Source organism: Cucurbita pepo, chromosome 19 (assembly GCF_057944985.1).
Source record: "Cucurbita pepo subsp. pepo isolate OVF chromosome 19, ASM5794498v1, whole genome shotgun sequence".
Classification (NCBI taxonomy): Eukaryota; Viridiplantae; Streptophyta; class Magnoliopsida; order Cucurbitales; family Cucurbitaceae; genus Cucurbita; species Cucurbita pepo.
The window spans coordinates 8,226,246-8,248,426 of NC_141816.1; the positions used below are offsets into that span (position 1 = coordinate 8,226,246).

The 22,181-nt window shown below is 35.0% G+C and overlaps 5 protein-coding genes across 13 annotated transcripts; 3 read left to right on the forward strand and 2 right to left on the reverse strand.

Annotated features, from left to right (window-relative positions):
• Nucleotides 1-239: 239 nt before the first annotated feature.
• Nucleotides 240-3,604, forward strand: LOC111781730 (uncharacterized). Its single transcript, XM_087119860.1, has 6 exons — nucleotides 240-542; nucleotides 816-951; nucleotides 1,843-1,927; nucleotides 2,028-2,075; nucleotides 3,024-3,124; nucleotides 3,216-3,604. The coding sequence occupies exons 1-6, from the start codon at nucleotides 362-364 to the stop codon at nucleotides 3,346-3,348; spliced, it is 684 nt and encodes a 227-aa protein (XP_086975986.1). The 5' UTR covers nucleotides 240-361; the 3' UTR covers nucleotides 3,349-3,604.
• A 1,155-nt stretch (nucleotides 3,605-4,759) lies between these two features.
• Nucleotides 4,760-7,931, reverse strand: LOC111782020 (dirigent protein 17). 7 transcript variants are annotated; one of them, XM_087120316.1, is made up of 4 exons: nucleotides 7,776-7,931; nucleotides 7,016-7,080; nucleotides 5,641-6,071; nucleotides 4,760-5,434 (listed from the first exon to the last, which is right to left on the reverse strand). In XM_087120316.1, the coding sequence occupies exon 4, from the start codon at nucleotides 5,389-5,391 to the stop codon at nucleotides 4,870-4,872; it is 522 nt and encodes a 173-aa protein (XP_086976442.1). In that variant the 5' UTR covers nucleotides 5,392-5,434; nucleotides 5,641-6,071; nucleotides 7,016-7,080; nucleotides 7,776-7,931; the 3' UTR covers nucleotides 4,760-4,869. The 7 variants fall into 7 exon arrangements, with proteins under 7 accessions (XP_086976442.1, XP_086976444.1, XP_023518547.1 ...); XM_087120318.1 differs by having other exon boundaries at nucleotides 5,641-6,080; XM_023662779.2 differs by lacking the exon at nucleotides 5,641-6,071 and having other exon boundaries at nucleotides 7,006-7,080.
• Nucleotides 7,932-8,824: 893 nt separating this feature from the next.
• Nucleotides 8,825-10,264, forward strand: LOC111782021 (uncharacterized). 2 transcript variants are annotated; one of them, XM_023662782.2, is made up of 5 exons: nucleotides 8,825-8,950; nucleotides 9,079-9,137; nucleotides 9,257-9,377; nucleotides 9,464-9,843; nucleotides 9,948-10,264. In XM_023662782.2, the coding sequence occupies exons 2-5, from the start codon at nucleotides 9,100-9,102 to the stop codon at nucleotides 10,171-10,173; spliced, it is 765 nt and encodes a 254-aa protein (XP_023518550.1). In that variant the 5' UTR covers nucleotides 8,825-8,950; nucleotides 9,079-9,099; the 3' UTR covers nucleotides 10,174-10,264. The 2 variants fall into 2 exon arrangements, with proteins under 2 accessions (XP_023518550.1, XP_023518551.1); XM_023662783.2 differs by having other exon boundaries at nucleotides 8,834-8,950; nucleotides 9,076-9,137.
• A 1,057-nt stretch (nucleotides 10,265-11,321) lies between these two features.
• LOC111781377 (uncharacterized) lies at nucleotides 11,322-14,794 on the reverse strand. The gene is made up of 5 exons (XM_023661931.2): nucleotides 14,371-14,794; nucleotides 13,369-13,449; nucleotides 13,129-13,251; nucleotides 12,905-12,965; nucleotides 11,322-12,610 (listed from the first exon to the last, which is right to left on the reverse strand). The coding sequence occupies exons 1-5, from the start codon at nucleotides 14,676-14,678 to the stop codon at nucleotides 12,605-12,607; spliced, it is 579 nt and encodes a 192-aa protein (XP_023517699.1). The 5' UTR covers nucleotides 14,679-14,794; the 3' UTR covers nucleotides 11,322-12,604.
• A 678-nt stretch (nucleotides 14,795-15,472) lies between these two features.
• PDE149 (integral membrane TerC family protein) lies at nucleotides 15,473-20,433 on the forward strand. 2 transcript variants are annotated; one of them, XM_023661930.2, is made up of 15 exons: nucleotides 15,476-15,702; nucleotides 15,780-15,863; nucleotides 16,009-16,070; nucleotides 16,161-16,237; nucleotides 17,070-17,157; nucleotides 17,286-17,366; nucleotides 17,438-17,494; nucleotides 17,574-17,658; nucleotides 18,118-18,167; nucleotides 18,378-18,434; nucleotides 18,545-18,623; nucleotides 18,911-18,969; nucleotides 19,291-19,348; nucleotides 19,439-19,551; nucleotides 20,111-20,433. In XM_023661930.2, exons 1-14 carry the CDS (start codon nucleotides 15,564-15,566, stop codon nucleotides 19,528-19,530), a joined length of 1,068 nt encoding a protein of 355 aa, XP_023517698.1. In that variant the 5' UTR covers nucleotides 15,476-15,563; the 3' UTR covers nucleotides 19,531-19,551; nucleotides 20,111-20,433. The 2 variants fall into 2 exon arrangements, with proteins under 2 accessions (XP_086976019.1, XP_023517698.1); XM_087119893.1 differs by lacking the exons at nucleotides 18,911-18,969; nucleotides 20,111-20,433 and having other exon boundaries at nucleotides 15,473-15,702; nucleotides 19,439-19,557.
• The last annotated feature ends 1,748 nt before the right edge of the window (nucleotides 20,434-22,181 follow it).

Consider the following 22,181-nt stretch of genomic DNA (forward strand, 5'->3'; position numbering starts at 1 on the left):
ACTGTATGGGCAACCAAAGTGTGAGCTGCTTCATTGACGTTCGTGTGAGTTAGAATAAAACGTTTATATGATGGGTTTGTGAAAGATGTTTTTAGACCAACATAACTTTGCAGAAGTGTACACGAGTTAAATTGAGTTGGTTTGGAGAACTTTTAAACCAACCCGAATTCAAAATTTTGGGTTGGCTGGATTGGCGAGGTGAAGTTTAAGTTGGAAAAAAAATATAATCAATAACCTCAAAACCTTAGTTGGAACTTTAGAGGGTGAAGCAGCCACTGCCACCGCCCCTCAGCTCAGTGAACGAGTCTTAAACTCTCATATCTTCTTCAATACTTCACCAACATCGCCTCCTTTCCCAAAAATGTCGGCCCTCGGTCTGCTCCGTAAGGCACTTCGATCGCACTTCGTTACTCCTTCTGCAAGGGCAAATCATGGCCTCCCTGTGTTTTTCCGCCAATCTCCAAGATTCTTCTCGACGGAAGGGGAACAACCCCCTTCGGAACCGCCCGCCGATCCTTTTCTTGATACATCAAAAACAGCAGGTATGAATCTCGTTTCAATGTCTTCGTCGAGTTCGGGCAATGCTTTTATGTGATATATCGGGAGAGGTTTAGGGTTTATAGATGGTGGCGGGTGAAAATTTTGGGAACAATTTTCTTTCTCCTTTACTCGATTTAGTTCTTATATCTTTGATTTTTGGGATATTTGGAATGCATTAGTCGCAACAAAATCATTTTGGAGTACTTACTGCTATTCTGGTGTCATTTCTCGTCTGATTTTGCGTGGTGCGATGCGTAATGAGTTTTTCTTTTCAGGTTTGGTGTACGGAAAATTGTATGGTATCACAAGGAATACACTAAAGACGGACATTGTCAATTTACTGGAAGGGTGTAATTTGAATTTGGATGATGTCAAAGTTGAATACAATCGGAGTTTCACACCAACCTCTATGTAATATTCTTCTTTTTAGCTTATATTGTATATAGATGCTTCCCATTCCTACTGCATTGATTGAACTACAATGATCAAAGAATATCTAATTGCCCTTTTGATCCTTCGATCATTGTTTGAACTGCAATGATCAAAGAATATCTAACTGCCCTTTTGATCCTTTGATCATTGTTTGTGTTGGAAGAAAGTCCCACATCGGCTAATTTAGGGGATGTTCATGGGTTTATAATCAAAGAATACTCTCTCCATTGGTACGAAGCCTTTTGAGGAAGCCCATAGCAAAGCCATGAGAGCTTATGCTCAAAGTGAACAATATCATACCATTGTGGAGAGTCGTGTTCATCTAACCTGGTATCAGAGTCATGCCCTAAACTTAGTCATGTCAATAGAATCCTCAGATGTCGAACAAAGGACTCCAAAAGAAAAAGGAGTCAAGGCTTCTTGAAGGCATAGTAAAAAATGACTAAGACTCCAAAAAGAAAGAGGAGACGAGCCTCGAATAAGGGGAGACATACTTTGTTCGAGGGGAGGTGTTGGATGAAAGTCCCACATCGCGGGTAATTTAGGGAATGTTCATGGGTTTATATCATACCATTGTGGAGACTCGTGTTCATCTAACAGTTTGAACTGCAATGATCAAAGAATATCTAATTGCCCTTTTGATCCTTTGATCACTTTAATACAAGTGCATCCTTAACCCTGGGTTAATTAGCTTACTTGTTAATCTATTGATTATGTGTTCTTTAAGTGTGTTGTAACTTGTAATCTTGAAACGGATTGCATTTCGAAGGAGCAACTCAATCGATTATTTAAAAACTATGAATATGTATTTATAAGTAACACTGTGCTTGAGGTTGGTTTTCATTAAATATTTATGGATGTTGTAATCAGGATGATGCAGTTCCCTTCCCGTCAGGCTTATGATAATGCGTTTCGAGTGATTGGAAGAAAAGGTCGCTTGTACAGATTGGAGCGGGTGATGTTTTGATGAATACATATCTAATAATGGATTTGTTTTTTGTTTTTTTTTTTTTCAAAAATTTGAGAATGCTATAACTTTTATTTCTGAATTTCAGGCTGATCGTTCGCAGTGGGACATTCTTTCACCTTACAACGGAAAAACTGTAATGTCATTTTTTCTTAGAACTATGAACTCATTATCAATAGAGAAATCTCTATTTTCAATTATATTCTTGTTTTTGCCCTTGGCATCTTTGATTTTGATTAGAAACCAATTATGAGACCCCACATCGATTGAAGAGAGGAACGAGTGCCAGTGAGGATGCTGGGCTTCGAAAGGGGGTGGATTGTGAGATCCCGCATCGGTTGGAGAGGGGAACGAAACATTCTTTATAAGGGCGTGGAAACCTCTCCCTAGCAGATGCGTTTTAAAAACCTTGAGGGGAAACCCGAAAGGGAAAGCCCAAAGAGAGCAATATCTACTGGCGCTGGGCTTGGGCTCTTACAAATGTAAGATCCCACGTCGGTTATTCTTTTATAAGGGTGTGAAACCCCTCCTTAGTAGACGCGTTTTAGAAACCTTGAGGTAAAGCCCAAAGAAGAGAATTTCTGTTAGCGGTGGGCTTGGGCTGTTACACCAACCCATCCTACTTTGGCTTTGTTTATCTAATAACTATAGAAAGGTATCATGTGGTTGAATGATATGGTTTCAAGGATCAAGCATGCATATTCAATGGATTGTTCCTTGCGTTCTTTTTCGTGTTAAATTATTTAGAAAGAAGTAAAAATGTTAGCTAAGGTCCATGTGGTTAGAGTCTCCTCTTAGTACCTTCTCAAGATTGAAATTGTAATGACTGCTTCAAACCAGAAAGGTTAAAGGTTTTTATCTTAAGATCATTTGTAAAAGATAAAAACATGCACCGTAGTGGTTAAAATTTCAATTGACTTGAAACTTCAAGACTGAGGATTGGCTACCTTCCTGGCCATAGGGTTGTACTCTCAACACTCGGGTTTGTTCTGAATTTTCTTCTGTGAGGTTCAATTTTCTTTGCAATATATTGTTCTCTAGATGGGGAGAAAACTGATACCACTGAGGATTTGAGCATTTATAGGTCCTTCTGCAAGGAATACCTCGAAACGCATTGGTAGAAGATGTCGAACGCTTCTTATTGGGCTGTGACTATGATGCAACCTCGATCAATATGTTTTTCAGGTAAAGATCGATAATTCGTGACGAAGTTCATAATTAGTATGCATTACTTGTAGGAACTTTTGTGTGATGCATCATTTGTACATCATTGTAGGGCGTCCTTTCCAGAACCCATGAGACTGGCTACAGTTCTGTTCCCTTCACCAACACAAGCAATGCACGCATTTCTTACAAAGAACAGAGGGTTTTGCCTGAACAACCAAATTTTGATGCGGGTTCTCCAATAATTAGTAACTGTTATCATCTATATTCGACGCATATTTTGTGTTGGCTCGATGGCTGGGCGTTTTGTTAGTGTTATGAATTATGACTTGAATCTTCGTTATCTCAAGCCTCCAGGTACTAATCACATTCATTCAAAGTGACCTTAAAATCTTTCTTTTTTCACCAAGTTTTCTGTTTGTTTGGGCTAAAGAACTGCATCTGTAAGGAAGGATATTTGGATTTTGAAGTTATTTATGAACAATAAGATTGTTGAAGTTATATGATGTAATGTTCTGTATAAAAATGTCCCTAATCACAAACAAGTAAGTATGTCCTCTTGAATCAATGGGAGAACTTTTGTGCACTTTTGTTTAAGAAATAGAACTGGATGTCAGTTTACTGGGACTGTTCATTTCCGACGACGGGACGGGGTCTAACTACATGGAGAATGGAAGAGAGGCGAGCTATCCCCGCCCCCGCCCCCATCCCATTTGCAACCTTTTAATTAGTTTTTTATTGTCGTTATTGATTGTAACAACCTTACTTACGTCATCATCATATTTTTAAAACGCTACCAAGGAATGATTTCCACACACTTATAAAGGAATGTTTCGTCCCTCTCTCCAATCGATGTGAGATCTCACAATTCACCCCTTGGTGGCTAGTGTCCTTGTTGGCACACCATTCGGTGTCTAGTTCTGATACCATCTGTAACAACTTTAGTCCATCACTAGCAAATAATATTGTCTGCTCTACCCCGTTCACAACTTTTGTAAGAAATGTTTCGTTCTATTCTCAGCCATATAGCACTTTTGTAAGAAATGTTTTGTTCTATTCTCAGCCATATGTGCTATATGTGAATTACCACAATTATTGGTAGCATCATATTCCGGATTCAAAAGAATACCGTACTGGGTCTAGTTGATTATGCCCGATTTTTGTAATGGAATAGAGTACTATACGTTTCTAAGAAACACAAAGGGAATTTGGACGATACAAAAAAAAAAAAAAAATTGTACAAAGTAAACTATGATCTAATTTCCGATTTTGTGTAACCTCAATTAGTAAATTCAATTACTAATTTGAATTTGAAATAATCTATCTCATTCAAATTGACACTAAGTGAGATCTCACGTTGTTGTTATTATTATTACATATATCTAACTATATAATTTGATAGATAATATTATTTTGTTTCTATCAATAGATTTTTTAAATAGAAATTTTAAGTTGAGATTAACTATTTAAATAAAAAAATTTAAACGAAAAAATAATTCCTTACTAAGAATCCGATTTCTATGAATTCTTGAGAACCCGATTTAAAATCTTGAGAATCCGATTTCGTTTTTAAATCATGCTTATGAAAACTACAAACAAAATTAACCATTATAATTATATGCTTAGACGTGGTTAAAGCAAAGAATGAACAAGAAAGAGTGCCAAAACTCCTGGTTCTTCAACCCTTTTACTAACCAATATAGGACCAAATTCCTTCATACTCCCATTCGAAAAGGAAGGAAAAAACAAAGAACCTAGAATTTCCCTCAGGCTGCAGGCTCTGTTGGCAACACAAATTTACTGTCCTCACTCTTCTTCCTACTCCTCTCCATTTCTTTGGGATCGCCCCTACTGTTTCCACTCTTGTTCTTCCTGTTCTTCTCAGCCTTCCTGCTTCTCTTCAGAGTCTTCCGAGCTAATGTTCTCAATGGAACTGTTATGTCCATGGGCAAAAGCACCCGCTCTACACCATGCCAATCGAGATCTTCGAAATCTCCATCTTCGTACTCCACTCGGTACCATCCTGTATCGTTGTCGAACTCGATTATGACACCGTAGTAATACCTATCACCGAACATCTTGTTTACAACCCTTCCTTCTAGCCACTCACCAAAACCTGTACTTCCTCCAAGTAAATTTTCATCTTTCAGAGAATTACAATAAGAAAGGGCAGTGTCACAAGCAGGTATATCAGGCACCCCATTAATTACAATAGCAGGCTCTCCTGGTAGTTCATAAACATTCGAAAATGATGGTTCAGTATCCTGTTCATTTTTCGGGATCTCCATTTAAACAACCTTTACTTTGAGCTCTCGTAGCAAACGCACCGTCCTATGAAAAAAAGAAACATAACAGCTTCAGGTTACTAAAAAGGGTATGTAGCCAAAATTGGTGTTTTGTTGATTGGGTCAGAAGGTCATCAGAGCTCAAGCTAAAATGAAAGTGAATTAAGCAACATACATGAGGCAGAAGAAAAGGAAGATAATGAAAAAAACGTAACTCGTGAGAAATGTTTTAGTACGTTATGTGAATCTCACTTTAGCTCTGTCGATGGTTAGTACTTCCAATCAAATGATAATACTACACATCACTTGTAACAGCCTAAGCCTACCACTAGTAGATATTGTCCGACTGGAGCTCTAATCCAATGATAACATTACACATCACTTGTAATAGTCCAAATCTACCACTAGTAGATATTGTCTGACTTGAGCAAACAAATGGTATTAGAGCCGGACATCGAGTGGTGTGCCAGCGAAGACGTTGCACCCTCAAGGAGGGTGGCTTGTGAGATCGCACATCAGTTGGAGAGGGAAACAAATCATTTCTTATAAAGGTGTGGAAACCTCTCTCTGGTGGACACGTTTTAAAACTTTGGGAGAAGCCCGGAAGGAAACGCCCAAAGAAGATAATATCTGCTAGCGGTGGGCTTGGACTATTACATCACTAGATCAGTCTGGGCTCCTGCCTATGTTTTCTTGTAAGAGAAGTACAAAAAATTATTACCATACAAGAAATAATGAACAAAAAATTATTACCATACAAGAAATAATGAACAAAAACCAGAGGTTACAGGCAAAATAAAACATCAGAAAATCAAATTTTACTTGAAGTTCTTTCAACTTCAGGTCCAACCTTCATTTTCAACTTCTGAGGTAAACCCTATATATACATATCTATATATATATATATAACCCTACACACACATGTCAGATACATGAGAAATTTCTTCTTCTTTATTGTATACAATACTTTTTGTAGTGGCTCAAAGAGGGAAATTTCATTGAACTTAAACAAATTAGATTCTCTGGGCAAAAGAAAACAAAGCTAACGTATCTTTCCAATCAAATAAGACAGATGAAGAATTATATGTTCATGAGTATTCCTTTCATCCAGAATAAATTCAAATAAAAAGGTAAAGATAATTAGCCCGAAATCTATTTGGTTCAAATTTGACTTCCTCTGCCAAAAAAAGCATGCCCGTGTTCCATCCCATCAAGTTTCAGAGGCAGAATCAGATTTCAAAACTTCAAAAGCTTGAAACATTTGAAACAAGAAACAAAAACAGAGAATGATTTGGCGGCTCTCTCACCAATAATTGAGAAACCTGGAAGAAGATGCTTATATATAGATATCTAAGCCTCAAATTTCCTATTTCTTCTCCAATGAATCAGTATTAAATACCTCTAAAACACCTTTCGCAAGCAATTCGAGGCAACGAAAACCCTTTCGATTAAATCAGAGGTTTCTCTAATTCCAAATCAATACTTTGCTAGGTCAAAACCCTCGATTAATCATACAAAAACCGATCATTTCGATTCCCAGGAGAAATTACTATTCCTCTGATAAATTCAAACGACATGGAGTAGAAATCATTAGTTCAATTCGAAAGATGAACTCACAGAAACACACCTGTGAAAACTATTGGTTCAATGACGATTATCAGTTGCTCGAACTCCTCTCCTCGTCACCGTCTTCTGCAAATAAAGAATGATTTTTACCTAAATTCCCGCATTTCTTACACACCATTTTTATTTTTATATTTAAAATTTATAAATCGACAAAATTCACAATTAAAAGCTATAAATTGTATTTTAGCTAACTTTTTTTTATAAATTAATTCTAAATTATTAATTAAACTAATATTAACTATTATTGATGGAGCTTAAACTTGAAGACTCATGAAATAAATACATTTCTAAGTTAAATAAAACATATACGAAAAAGAAATAAACAATTAAAATAAAATAGAATTTAGCACTATTTTAATTTAATACAATCATGCATATGAATCCATTTCTTAAAGAAAGGGCTTTAAAAGTGGAGTCGTCGAGTGCAATGCAAGAAATTTTGGGAAAGTAAAAAGTATATATAATCACAATAATTTTTTACAATAAAAAAAATTAAAATAAAATAAAATAAATTCACATCATTGAGAATGATAATTTCTACGTCTGCCTTCAAATTTTAATTTCATATTCAATCGGTTTAAAATCTTATTAAATATAAAATTTTATGTAAGTAAAATAATTAATTTTTAAAGTTTTTAATATTTTCGCTGGAGTCTTTCCTTCCTTTAGGCCTTCTGAAAAAGAAGAAGAAATTGATGATAAAAAATTATGATTTGAATAATGATTTATTTCCTTGTTTACCGTGTAAGAAGACTACTTACTCCCTCTCGAGACGAGTTATCCTCTTGCTGCTTTATTTCTCTTCGTCAATTCATTCGTTTAGGGCGAGAGTAAAATCCCATGCAATCTTTCATCTGTATTCGAATGGGACAGACTTGTCGACAACCAGCTAAACTCTTTGTCCAGTTCAGATAGACATATTAAAAATTTATTAGACAAACCTGAGAAGTATATCTAAAATTTCAGAAAACTATTAAATATCTTAAACCAGCTATTTGAAAGCTCACTAGTTTTTAATTAAAAAAATAAAATAAAATAAGATGAATGAGGTGAAAATGGTAAATTTACCATGTAGCTTCAAAAATAAAAGAAAATTTGAGTTTTTTTTTTTTTTTTTTTTTAATTACTAGAAATTGATGATAGCAAAGTAGGAATAAAGAGAAGAGACAAAGAAAAAAGAAAAAAAAAAAGAATTAAAAATGACGAAAGAGTCCAAAAACATGCCCTAAATTTGAAATTTGAATTTGTAAGATACTTCATAGACAGGAATAAATGTGAGGCGGCAAGGGAAGGACACAAAAGTCAGGGACCTCACGTGACAATCAGCCGCCAAGTAAAACCTTAATTTTAATATTTAATTTAGTTTTTAATTTTTTATTTTCTCATTGGGTAAAATATAATTGAAAATGGTCCAGATGGGCATAATTTATTAAAATAAAATGGTCTACAAAATTATATTCTCATTAAACTTATAAAGAAAATAATTAAAAATAAAAAGAAATTTTGAGCAAAAAAAAAAAAAACATAATGGGATCCAAATAATTTATAATATTCTAAAATGAAACTAAAAAAATAAAATGAAGTTAATATGATGAAATAATCATAGACTATGGCAGATTATTGCTTCACAAGAAATCCATTATGTGTGTGCAAACAATGAAGTGATCATTATAGTTTAGAAGTTCAACCACCAAAGCTTGGCTTTTGAAAAAGGTAACCAAATTGTTCTATCCTGTTCAGTAAATTTATGGGTTTGGACAGGAATTGCATGGGCTTTGAACAGCAGAATAGTAAAGAAAAGGGGTAAAGGATGAACACCTGTCACAAAGGCTGTGGGTTTGGTTTCTTATATAAGAATGAGGCCAAAGGCCAAGAAGTGTTCTCACATTGATTACAACATCATCTTTGTTTTTTGAAACAAACAACTCCGAATCAAGTAATTCAAATTTCCAAAATCCCTTCTCTTCTCTCCCCAGATTACTAACTATTTCATTTCTCCTTCATTGCACTGCTAGTTTTCTCTCATTTTGAGCTCACAGATTGCTTTCATGGTGAATGTAGCAGATTGTTGAAGCTTTCAATAAAATGGTGGCTACTACTTGCAAAGAAGATGGACAATGGAGGTGGATTCTCTCTCTCTTTTCTCTTCCACTTCTCTGTTTTTTTTTTTTTTTCTCCTTGTGGTTCAGAATCTTGAGATGGATATGAGTATTGAGAGTGAAATGGATTGATTTGGTTGCAGTGGAAAGAAAATAGAAGCTGGAGAAGGTTTGAAGACTTTAGAGTGCTTAAGAGGAAGATTGCTTGCAGAGAGACAAGCTTCGAGATCGGCCAAAGAAGAAGCAGAGCTTATGGGGAAAAAGGTAATGGAGATTTTCTTGATCACAGTTCACATTCTGCATTTCTCTTTGCTTCCATTCTCTAACATTGTTCTTCTGTTATTGTGAAGTTGATAGAGTTGGAGAATCAGATTAGAAAGGAGACAGAGGCAAGGAACAAAGCTGAGAGGAGGCTTAAACTCCTGATGAAGAAGCTTGAATCCCTCAACATAGCCTCCACATCAGTAACCTCACAAAATTCAAATTCAACAGAAATTTCCACAAATTCCTCAGCCACAAAAGAAACACAAGTCCAAGAATCAAGATCAGAGAGTCTCGTTTCAACAATCTCGGACAATAAAGGCGAGAAAGTTCAAGAAATCATCATAGATAACAAACCTAATCAGATCTCTCCAGATCGAACCAATTCAAGCCCTAACTCCAAATCTCGAAACAATTCCAGCACCGATTCCCCCCGATCCTCTCAAATCTCTCAAGTAAAATATCAAAGGTACAAAAATTCTATCACAATGTATCAAAACTTCACCATTTATACACAAATTAACCTAGGCTCGAGACTAATCGAGACTACCAATGCTTCGTAATTGTTTGAAGCTTTTCAGCAGAAGGAAAGGAGAGAGAGAACGAACATTACATAGATAAGGTGGCCGCGTCGGTCCCCGGAGCGGCACCGGCGGCGACGAAGATGAAGATGAAGATGAAGGGAATCCATGAGAGGGGAACAGAAGTTCCTGATGCTGTAAAGCAGCACGTCATCAGAGGAAACGTCCAGAGGCCATTTGAGAGAAGAAATCAAATGAAAGCCATAATGAGTATGTAAATTAATTCTATTTGTTGGAATATTTTTGTAAGAATCTCAATCTCTATGTTATATTATTATATAATTATAATAATAATAATAATTTTTAATATTTAGCATTTGTAATTCTTTTTCTGGGAGAGAGAAATTATTTATTTATTTTTTTTAAAAATTATTCTTTTAATAAAAGAAACCTCAAAGGCTGGGACAAAATGTATAGAGGGCAGGTTAAAGATAAAATAGTTTTTTTTAAATGAAAGGTTTACAGTAAATTAATATTTTTGGAAGTATAAAAGTAATTTTATGAGGGAAATATTTTTTATAAGTTAACACAATAAGTATATACACATATATACATATATGTAGATACTGTAAGGGTTAAGTCTGACATTAAATTAATTTGTATAGTGAACTTTGGAGCTTATGAAATGGAATCTAAATTAGGTTTAGATGAAGATAAGTTGGCCTAGTTGATTCGAGAATTGTAAAACAGCATAATATCATATCACATGCTTTTTAGTAGAATATAAATAACCCGACGTGCCATCATACATCATATATCATACATCAAAAATCATACATCAAAAATCATTGAAAAGACGGTAGTAAATCCACAAAAGTAATAGTTTTACTAATTACTAATAAATTTATTTGTTTTGATTTCTAACTTCTAACAATACTTTAATATCTAGTAAGATCAAAACAAAGTTTTTTAAAAAAATTTGGTGTTATTCCCAAAAAAAACAAAGAAGTTCCTAAAAAAACTAATTTGTATGGTTTTGGAAAATACATGTAAAAAGTAACAAATACAATAAATTTTCAAAAACTAAAAACAAAAGAATTAATGGGTAACAACCAGGCCTAAAAAGCTGGGATCGCAGTTAAAAAGTAAAAAGTAAAATGAGAAAAACCACATTTTTAACCTATCTTAGTAAGAATCAAGCAAGAAAATAACGTACCAGATTGATGTTCTCTTCAGCAAAGCTGGAGCAGCCTTCCCAAGAACATAAGCACAACAAAAGATTACTAAATATGCAGTAAATAAGAATATCTTTAAGGTTCTTGCTTCCATCTAGTAATCACAGAATCGTACAAGACGTTTAATAATACACCGGTATCGGTATCGTACGACAAGCATGGAGGAAAAAACATATACAACACAAGAAATGTTGATCGAAATATCGTTTCCCTCGTATAAATGTTGCGGTCCTTCCATACCATACCCATTACATCCAACCAAAAATATAAAACAAACTAAATACACATACTTGCTAAGAGAAAGTAAAAGAAGAAAGAAACAACAAACACTTTTAACGGGAAACCTATTTGTGGAGTACAATCCATTCTCAGCTACAGACCTCAATAAATGCAGATACTAAGAGAGCCAACAAATACCTCCAAGACTTCACCTATCCTATTTTACCAAACAAGAATATCAGAAACTCCCCAAGTAAGAAGACAGAATTCAATCCACTTACCAACAGATTTGATACTTTCTTCCCCTCCAAAGATTTATCTCATCTTCAGTTTATTCTCACAAAAGTTGGAGCAATTATAGCTCATGATCACATTTTGAACGGCAGTTCTAAATAACATTCAACACATGATCATCCTAATCAAAGTATTCCGGCAGGTTATAGAAAAAGTAGGTGTTTAAAAAATGAGTAGTCATTTCCATGATGTGCAAATTATAAGTGATGCCATGAGATGAGATGAGATGAGATGAGATGTGCTGCTATCTTACAAAGTGGTTAAACCTCAATTGTAAATGATTGGATAATAGCTAGCTGTGCTCAGACTCTTGATCTCTCTATGGAACGAAAAGGTAGAAGGTATACATGCAAGCTTTTCCATAGATTGAGAGTAATCCATTAATCCTACATTACTACAATCAGTAAAAAGAAAATCCTACCATAAAAAGGAACAAGAAGCTAAAAAATAAAAACTAAATTCTAGTTAGAAAACTAAAAACCTGATGATATTGACTCAAAGAAATTCAAGATGCGTTAACTTCTCTAATACTAAAGGCCAATTTGACAAAATTAGTAAATTTTAACCAGTCAGTGTATGATGTTACCAATTCACACAGAAACTTAGCACTGCCGTTCAAACGATATCATGAACATCCAACTTGTCATGTCACAGAGAAGATAAACTGAAGATGATATCAAAACGTTGGGGGTTAAAAACTTCAGAAATTTCTGATATTCTTGGTAAACTGTAAGATGGGCTTGAACTATGGAGGTATTTGCTATTACTATAACACCTAACCAGATAATTAACATCCTGACACAACTGAACCAAGGGAACCTCTTCTCCCAGCAATACCTAGTACAGCACCTTGCAGTATTGAATCTGCCCGTAGAATGGAAGACTTTCGCACTACATAATCATATAAAGGAATGCACATGGGTATGGAAGCCATTACAGGGAAGGAACCCTAACCAGGATACTAGACCTGCATTAGAAAGAAATCAACCATCAGATTAGATAACACAGGTTAAACAAGAAGCATTATACATTGGGTTAAGATGCAGTTTCTACAGCCTGAATGCCAATCAGATTCTTAAAAAACACGAACCACCAAAAAAATTTTACAAACAAAAGATATCTTGCCATCAAAAGGGAATGTTCTTTTCAGGCACCACCTCCAACCTTGCCTAATGGGAGTAAGAGCATTGGAGACAAGTATATACTATAGTTCCCTAATTCCTACTAGATAGAAAAATAAACTTAAAAAGGGTAACAATACCGTCTCAATGTTTCCTTTCCCATCCACTTGTGTGAGAGAGTTCGATGTTGGATTAGAAAACCTGCACCCCATAAAATAAAGAGAAAAACAAACGATATGTTAGATGCATTGTTTCTAATGTTTATATACTCCAAGCACAATCTTCACAAACCATAGATGACAGAACTGGAAGCATTTCATTTAACTACAACCAAACCAGGGAAGCAAAATTTCAAGCCCAGTACCTAAGTGCCCTTGCTTTCCTCTTTTCCTCCTCCTGGGTGTCTGGCTTTGACGATGAAAACCTTGCAAGGCGTGCTTTCTTCTTTGCCTCATCCTCAGTAGTCACTGATGCAGAAAGCCCAAACCTAAAAAACCAAAAAGATTAGAAAAAGATTGAAAGGTAAGATGAATGAGCAAAAGTCAATAAACACAATTTCTTTATTCGACAGGGGGAACTTCAATCCATAAGACATAGTACAGACCTCTGAGCTCTAGCTTTTCTCTTCACCTCCTCTGATTTATTTGATGCTCCCAAACCATTTTTTGTGGTACCCATACCAAACCTGTAATTGTCCACAACAATCAATATGATAGATGTTTTATAGAAAAATATACATGGCTCTTAACAGAACTTGGAAAATTAAAGATAAAGGTGAATACTTTAATATTAGAAACAAGAAGAAAGAAAACACCAATATAAGCACCAATAATGAATTAAGTCCCACATAACATCCCAATATTTCAACGTATCTAAGAAGATTTTAGCACAACCAAACTTACTACAGAACACCCAGGAAAAGACAAGACCAAAAGGCTCTCACATTTAAAGAAGTGCCAGAGCGTTGCTGCTTCGTGCACTGAGAGGCACAAGTAGGGAAGTACCGAGATAGATGGAAAGGGCATAGCAAACCATTCCAAGCTTCCCTTGAGAATGGATAGGAGAGAAGGAAAGGGCTACCACTTTCCTTTTTTTTTCTCTCATGTAGATATAACAGTGAATGATATTTGACATATATCAATAAGCCAGTCCAATCATTTTGGATTTCAAATTACACCATTCCGAGTAAAATTTCAACCCATTACCAGAATATGAACAGTAAGATTGTGCAAAAAAACCTATGCATCTGACTAGATAATGATACAGTGTTGATATGCTCCGGAAAATCTTAATCTACAAGTACCCAATGACCTCGTAACTGCATACGCAAACCATAGGTCAAACTTTTCACGGGAGATATATAAAATTTTGAGTTTGTCAAAATCCCTACTCAGGAAGTTCATGACATAGTAACGTAATATTAATACCAGTGACTTATCATTACACTTGTCCGTAAAAAGAGAGAAAACAAATAGATTCAAAACAATCACAGGAAAAGAAGTATAAAGAAAGGCATAATCTCCAAGTGGATTTAAATTCGCATCAGCACAAGGATGCAAGACATGCATGCATCGTAGAGCAGAAACTAAAAAGGAAAAACCGTTACCGTTCCGCTCGAGTGTTACGCTTTTCTTCTTCAGACAATTGCACTGAAATCCCAAAACGCTCAGCGCGGCGCATCTTCCTCTGGATATCAGAAACCGATGCACCATCCCCTTCAACCAAAACCTTATCGGAGCCCTTGGGTTCATCTCTTTCCTTGGAAAGTCCGCCATCAGTTGACGACGGAGGAATAGAGGCAGGAGGCTGGGCGGAGGAAGAAATCGCAGGGTCTAGGGCTTGATTAGGGTTTTCTCCAACCGGATTCTTGCTATTACTGATGTCACCGAATCCTGCAGATGCTACCGTCGTCATTGGAGGCGCAGATTCGAGGCCGGAAACCTAATCGGAGATTGCTTGCAAACCACGAACGCTACAGAGGCGATTTGCCGCGTAAAAGAGAGCGCCGAGCAGATTTCTATCTCTGTTTCAGTCTGGTCAGATATAAATTCGCATCAGAATGAAAACAGGGGAAATTTTCCTTTTCTTAATGCCACGTGGTGGGTTTTCATTGGTCCATCGGAAGTGATTTTCCAATTTTAGCCCGTCATGCGATCTACCGACTTTTCTCCGTGAATAAAAATGTTGTAAATTGTTTTTTCTTTTAATTAAATTAAAATTTAGTAATTAAAAATTAAATTTTAGTAATTAAAAATTAAAATTTGTTGGCAATAATAAAAATAATTCATCTTTAAAGGTATATTGAAAATAAAAAAATGAGAAATTTCTTTTAATTAACTAATTTGTTAGATATTAATTTTTTAATTTATATTAATAAATTTGTGAAAAAAATCAAATAAATCTAATCTAAATTTAAATATTTAAAAATTTATTAAACATAAAATTAAAAATTAACAAAATTGAAATTTTAGGGATGAAATAGATAAAATTGGAAATTTTTTAGATTAATAATTTAATAAAAGAATATATTTAATTTAAATTTGGTTATTTAAATTTTAATTATACCATTTTAAAATTTTGTGGGTATAAATTAAATTTTATCCGAAATATTTATTTAAAAATGTTTTTAAGAGAGAAAATCCGAAGACTTTGAACGACGTGTCGACAAGATAGACGAAAGGCATTCGATATGTCGATTTGGTAGACCTGTTTCTCTAACTCAGCGTCATGGAATGAAGCTCCGAAAAACAATGGATAAGATTCGTTAAGCCTCAGTCTCTGGTGTTCGAAGCGGTGGAAATGGCTTCAATCGTCCACCATGGTCTTCAAATTTCTTCCAAGATCGATTCTCCATGGCTCAGGCTTTCATCGCAGCTTCATTTTCATCCTCGGACATCGGTTGAGATTGTCCATAATCGCGTTCCTCAATTCTCCCCAGGTTGCACTCTTCCCTACTCTCTCTATACTGAAGATCGGCGTTAATCTCATCGAGCGTGTGTGAATTCGTATTTGTAGTTATCATTAATTGCCGTCGTGGTTCGCGCTCTCTGATTCGACGCGGCAGTCGAATCGAGAGGGAAGGTGATCCATCTACTGCAGGTCAGTGAGAGTTTCGTCTAGTTTTTTTATTAGGTTAATGGAGAAATTTGTGCATGATTGTTTTAATTAGACGTGGATAATAGAGAGACGTTTTTCATTTGTGGTTGCTCGTTCATCATACGATAACAGTGAGACAAATTTGCAGAAGCCGATAAGGCCGAGGGGACCGAAAGTAAAGTTTCTTCAATTAGGAATGTTGCTTTATGTGTAAGCATTCGTTGATCTTCAATTTGTGGATGAAATCGAATAGTTTGGCTGTCATTTGATTTGTAAGCTATTTTTCATTTTCTGTTATAGGTTGCTAGTGCACTGGCATTTGGCGTCGGGGTGGGCTTGAAAGATGGACCGGGCAAGGCATCTGAATTTTTCGCTGGGTATGTTGCGTACTGCATACTAAAGTTGTCTCTCCATTAAAGACAAAGACACAATTCCTTAAGTTGTCTGTCCTCTTTTAGCGAATTGTCGATACGACGACAAATGGAATTGGATTGAGTCAAATGCGAATTATAATTTTTTGCTGGGTATGTTGCGTACTGCATACTTAAGTTGTCTCACCATTAAAGACAAAGACACAATTCCTCAAGTTGTCTGTCCTCTTTTAGCGAATTGTTGATACGACGACAAATGGACTTTGGATTGAATTGAATGCGAATTATAACTTCATTGGTAATGGGAAATAAAAAAAAATGGCTGTATACGGGAGAACATTATACAGAATGCAATTTGCACTGCTAGGTCCCGTAAGTTCTGGTTACATTGATACTTGGATTCATGAAAGATAAAAAGTTTGAACTGTTCGTTACATGGAAGTGTAGAAGGACTGTGCAGCTTAATTAGGACAAGAGGGCACGTATATGTTTATACACTTGATACTATGATACGAGCTTTGATCTTAACTTTGTTTATCGTCAGATCATAGATGTGACTTTAGCTGCCTCGTTTGAAGAATTTACTTTTATGCACCTTGAGGAATGAACTCCACTATGTTCTTTCCTACTTTTTCTCAAACGAACACAAAGAATCACGTATGTTGCGTAAGCTGTAGCGCGTGTACTCTTCCTCGAGAACCATATTTTAGTTTCAGTGTTTATTCTTAGATGTGGAGATTTGGATGATGCCTTAACTCATGATTGCGTGAACTAGAATGCTTCATTTTATTATCCTTCTTTTTGCTCTATTAATGTCTTATTTTATGACAATTTTCAGGTATCTTCTGGAGCAAAGTTTGTCAGTTGACAATCTTTTTGTTTTTGTTTTGATTTTCAAGTACTTCAAAGTGCCAATCGAGTATCAGGTGCTAACTTTCTGCAAAGCTGTCGATAATTAAGTTTCTCCTTCGCTTGCAAACTATTAATATGATTTTGCTTTTCGGTATAATTTGATGACTATGCATCTTGATGATTTGTTGGTTTGGAAATATAGAATCGGGTGCTAACATATGGTATTGCTGGTGCAATTGTCTTTCGTCTAACAATCATACTTCTCGGAACAGCCACTTTGCAGGTAACTTTCTTTTCAATGTTATATTCCACTTTGCTTATATGGTCTACCTGAGACTATATCTACTATTTCAGAGATTTGAAGGAGTAAACCTGCTTCTGGCTGCCATACTTCTATTCTCATCTTTTCAGGTTGATTTTTAAGTTTTTCATCTTGTCCCCCACGTTTAGTTATTAGGATCTCTTACCGTAAATGCATGACTTTCTGCAGTTATTTGCCAGTGATGACGAGGATGACAGTGATCTATCAGACAACTTTGTAGTAAAGACGTGCCAAAAATTAATCCCTGTGGCAGGTATTCTGCAATTATATTCGTGTTTCTTTCTTCTGCTGGAATGTGGACTCGTGTAGTGCTTGGTCATTTGTCCTATTTTTGTAGCTCACTTATTTATTAAGAGGAAGTAGAGACTAGACTTCTTTGCACCTTTTGTGTATATATGGTGCAAGAAAAATTGCGAACCTCATGAATATGATGATTGATTTTCCTTAAAATACTGTTTATATTTTGCTTGGCAACATATGAAGAAGCTATTAAGAGGAGTTATCTAGAAATAAAGGGGGAAAATAAAAATTTCTGGCAGTAGAATGGATATTTTTCCAGGCAAACTTTTTTTCACTTATTGTTAATTATACAAGAGAACGATGTATAAAAGTGTTACTTTTTCAGGTCTGTTTGGTTTGCTTACAGTCAAATGGGTTTTGCCTCTTTTTATGCTAATGGTTAGATCTTATTTCCCCTGTTTAATTGTTGCAGCTAACTATGATGGGAATCGCTTTTTTACACTTCAGGAGGGTGTTAAGAAAGTAAGTCATGATGGACTAGGTCAAGCATGTGAAAATATATTGTTGCTTTTCAGAATATTATTGATTATGCTTTCTTGTAGTGTAAGATAAGAGTGCTTAAATTTTTTCTCATTGAAAAGCATGTCACATCATTCTATTAAAAGCTTATGAATCTATTATATAAACTTATTTTTCACATGATTTCTAACAGGTCTCGAACATTTTGGACAGGCAACACCTTTACTTCTCACCGTAGCAGTAATTGAGCTCAGTGATATAGCATTTGCAGTATGTTCTTCATATTCATGCTATATATGTATTAGGATATCTTTTGACTTTACATTTTTAGTTTATGGAAATGCTCAGTTAACGTTCCTTTTTCTTGAACTTGGTGCTAGGTGGACTCAATACCAGCAGTTTTTGGTGTTACAAGGGACCCTTTCATAGTGTTTACGTCTAATCTTTTTGCCATTCTAGGTAATTCTGTTGTCCTTCCTTTGTACTAACCTCTCTGTGTGTATTGTTTTTTTGGCGGGGGGGTGGAGATGATGTAATTGACGTTGATGTTTTCTTACTCTTTACATCTCGAGATATGAGCAGTAGATGGTAATGGGATAAAGAGTTTTCATTGCTATTATTAAATCAAAGAACACATTTTTGTTCATTTATTTCCTTTATCAAGTTTAAAGTAACTTTGGTTTGTCTGTCTTCTGGAATTTAAGTTTCTTAAGATGCATAGTGACCACAATTTTGATATACTGTAGGTTTGAGATCCCTATTTGTGCTTGTATCTGATGGTATGTCGGAATTGGAGTACCTACAGGTAAAATCTTAGTCTTGTACAAAATCAGGAGAGAGTCAAGTTTAAAATGGTGGAGTTGGCACACCTCAAGTTTAAATGTCTTTTGTGAAAGTCGTAACGAGCGTACCATTTCAGATGATTTGATTAAAATGCAAAAAATTTTAAAATCGTTTGAAACAATCTGATGGTCATATATTTGTGGACAAATACATCGGCCTTTCCTGTGATTTTGAAAGCAGTTTTGGCGTTTCCATGTAACCGATGTCTTATTAATCACTCGGTTGTACTATTACGAACGTCCCACTGAAGGAAATTCTCTCATTATTTTCTATCTCCTTCCAGCCATCTATTGGCGTTGTTTTGGCATTTGTTGGGAGTAAGATGATCCTGGATTTCTTTGGTGAGCACTTCCATCAGCTCGATATTTCAAATCTGATGACTTGGATATGCATTTCAAAATTCTAGGACTCATTGATCTATTTTCCTGCAGGATTCCACGTCTCAACTGAGGCATCTCTTGGTTTTGTTGCATTAAGTCTGAGCACTGGGGTCCTGTTGAGTGTACTGAAGAAGTCTGATTGATCATGATAACAAAAAATACAGGTATTTTACTTCAATTGAATCTAGTTTTTGCTTCTTCATTTTTGTTTTAAAAAAAAAACAACCCTAAATTCAAGCTCCTAAGCTGAAAACTAATTAACTTAAATCCCTAGTTTCAAGCTTGTAAGACTCAAAACTCTTATTCAATATAGCTAGTGAGTAGACCATGAGCATAATACAAGATGTAGAAATGTAGAGAGTGAACGATGCTCCTCCAATTATCAAAAAGTGGGAAGAAAAAAAAAAAACTAAAATTTAGAGCATATGTCCCGTGTGCATCCGTTTGTACTTTACTTTTAGTGATTTTTGTAACTTTGTACAAGTTACTTCATCTCTATAGACCCTTAGGCACAAGTTTTTTTTTTTTTTTTGGTACTTATAGTTTGCTTCAAACCCTCCATGGGAAGCTCTGTTGATGTAGCTCTGGTTTGAAAGGGGGGCTTCTCATGTGTGGTTAATAGATCCTTGTTTCTTCTAAAATAAATACAAAAAATCAAACACTATTTTATAGTATTACGTTAGAATTTTCCTACATTCTAATTCTTATTTCCATGGTTGCTAGAATTTTGTGACAAAATTGTCAAACAAGAACGTGCTGGAGCCTTGGATTCATGCAGTAAAAGAAAAAAGATGCGCATTCTGCTTATGCTGTCTACAAAAACTGGAGGTTAGAAGAACCTTTTTTTTTTTCTTTTACCAGTCTTGATTGTTGTGCTGAGAGGATGAATTTCCTCTGTTATTTGCATAAATAATTCCAAATCTCTCTCTCTCTCTCTCTCTCTCTCTCTCTCGAACAAAGTTCAGAACCTTTGTGTAGCAGTAGATCTGAGCTTTTGGACAAAGTACAGATTTTTATGCAAAAAATGTGATGGTATCTTTCTGCTATCAAGTTGAACCCTTCCTCCACATGAAATTACTTCCTTCATCTCTACTGATTTTCCAATTACTAACTGATCCAAGCATCCTTAACTATTTAAGAATGTTTTTTTTTTTTTGTAGTTTTATTCGGTTTGAACTTATATTAATTTTAGAATGACAATATGATTTAAATTAATTTTACGAAGAACTATACCATCGATGATTGATTTTGTTTAGCACACATTTAAAATAGTGAGAAGAGAATTCAAGATTACAAACGTTATAATCTTTTTAATCACATTCATCTTGAGTTGTAAATTTTCATGCTACAAAATCTGAATAATTTCTTTTAAATAATCATTTTTTCCCACGAGAATGAAAAAGGGTTTAAATCAAAATTGTCTATTCCGAATCAAGTATAAGAACAATAATTTCCTCTCATATGAGAGTGCTCTCTGAACTGAATTTGAAAGTTGTTTTCTCCTCTGTCTTAACAAAAAAAAAGATTTTTCGGATGATCCATTAAAAGAATTTGAACTCTCAACGCAGTATAATTTATTTTACGGAACTAAATTTATGAAATGTTTCTAATAAACATAATATTGAATATAATTGAAAAAAGGAGCTCTTAGTCCTTGATTTGCGTCTAATCGAAAAAGAAAAACTCATTCACCCACTTTTCGCTCCGACTTTATGGTTTCATTAGACTTAAGACGAAATTTATCTTTGGCAACCAAACATCACTCGAACGAAATTCAAGCTTGTTCAACTACACACACAACCTATCGTCTGTACACAACTGGATGATTTAATCTTGTACGTTACATAAATTGTTTTCGATAGTGGCTTGGTCAATAATATATCATGGTTTTCAGATTTTATTCAATTTAAAGTAATATATTAGTCATTTTAGAAATTTTTATGTCAACAATTTTATATACACATCTTATAATATCAACAATTTCATACATTGAATTTAATTATAATGTTGAAGGTAACAATTTCATTCATTTAGGAGATGGTTGATTAAATCAAGTTCAAGTTTAGCAATTAATGTACAATGAATGATATACGGCGGCCGACAAGAATAAGGGGGAAAAAGTCCGTGGGAGTTGTTCATAAATTAAACAAAATGAGAGGTGCACATGCGTCGTAGAGCTTAGGATGTGGAAAGCTACACCGAACTCATTTAAAGAGGAATCAAATAAAAATTGATTTTGATTTGAGTTCTTTCTTCATATCTAAATGGGACCCAACCATTTATTAATAGTTTGGTTTGATTTGGTTTATCAAATATTCTAATCCAAACTATACCAAACTAATCCATAAGTTTAATAATTCCATCTCCAAATCCACTTTATGTTGGGTTGCAACATTGTAAGAGATCGAGTTATAACAGAGTTGGAACCGAAGAACAATTACACGAAAAATTAGAAACGCGCTAAAAGAACAGAAATGAAAATAACGTAACTCGAATAGAATTAGCAGCAAGATGATGGGAGAAATTGATACCTTGTAATGAGCAGAAGCTACAAAGCATCCAGCCATTAGTGGTGTTGGTTGCATGTTGGCTCGCTCGACATCAACGTCTGCAATCTTATCGGTCCCCTGGATAAAAATACGTGTCATCGAATGAACTTTCTGATGCTATGACTACGTGCCAGCGCTAAAAGAAGGAAGTTTCTCTATGATTAAAAATGAAACCACAACAAGAAAGCTATGTATCAAATGGTAGTAATGTGAGAGTTTTCCAGTTGTACAGAAGAGAAAGGAAA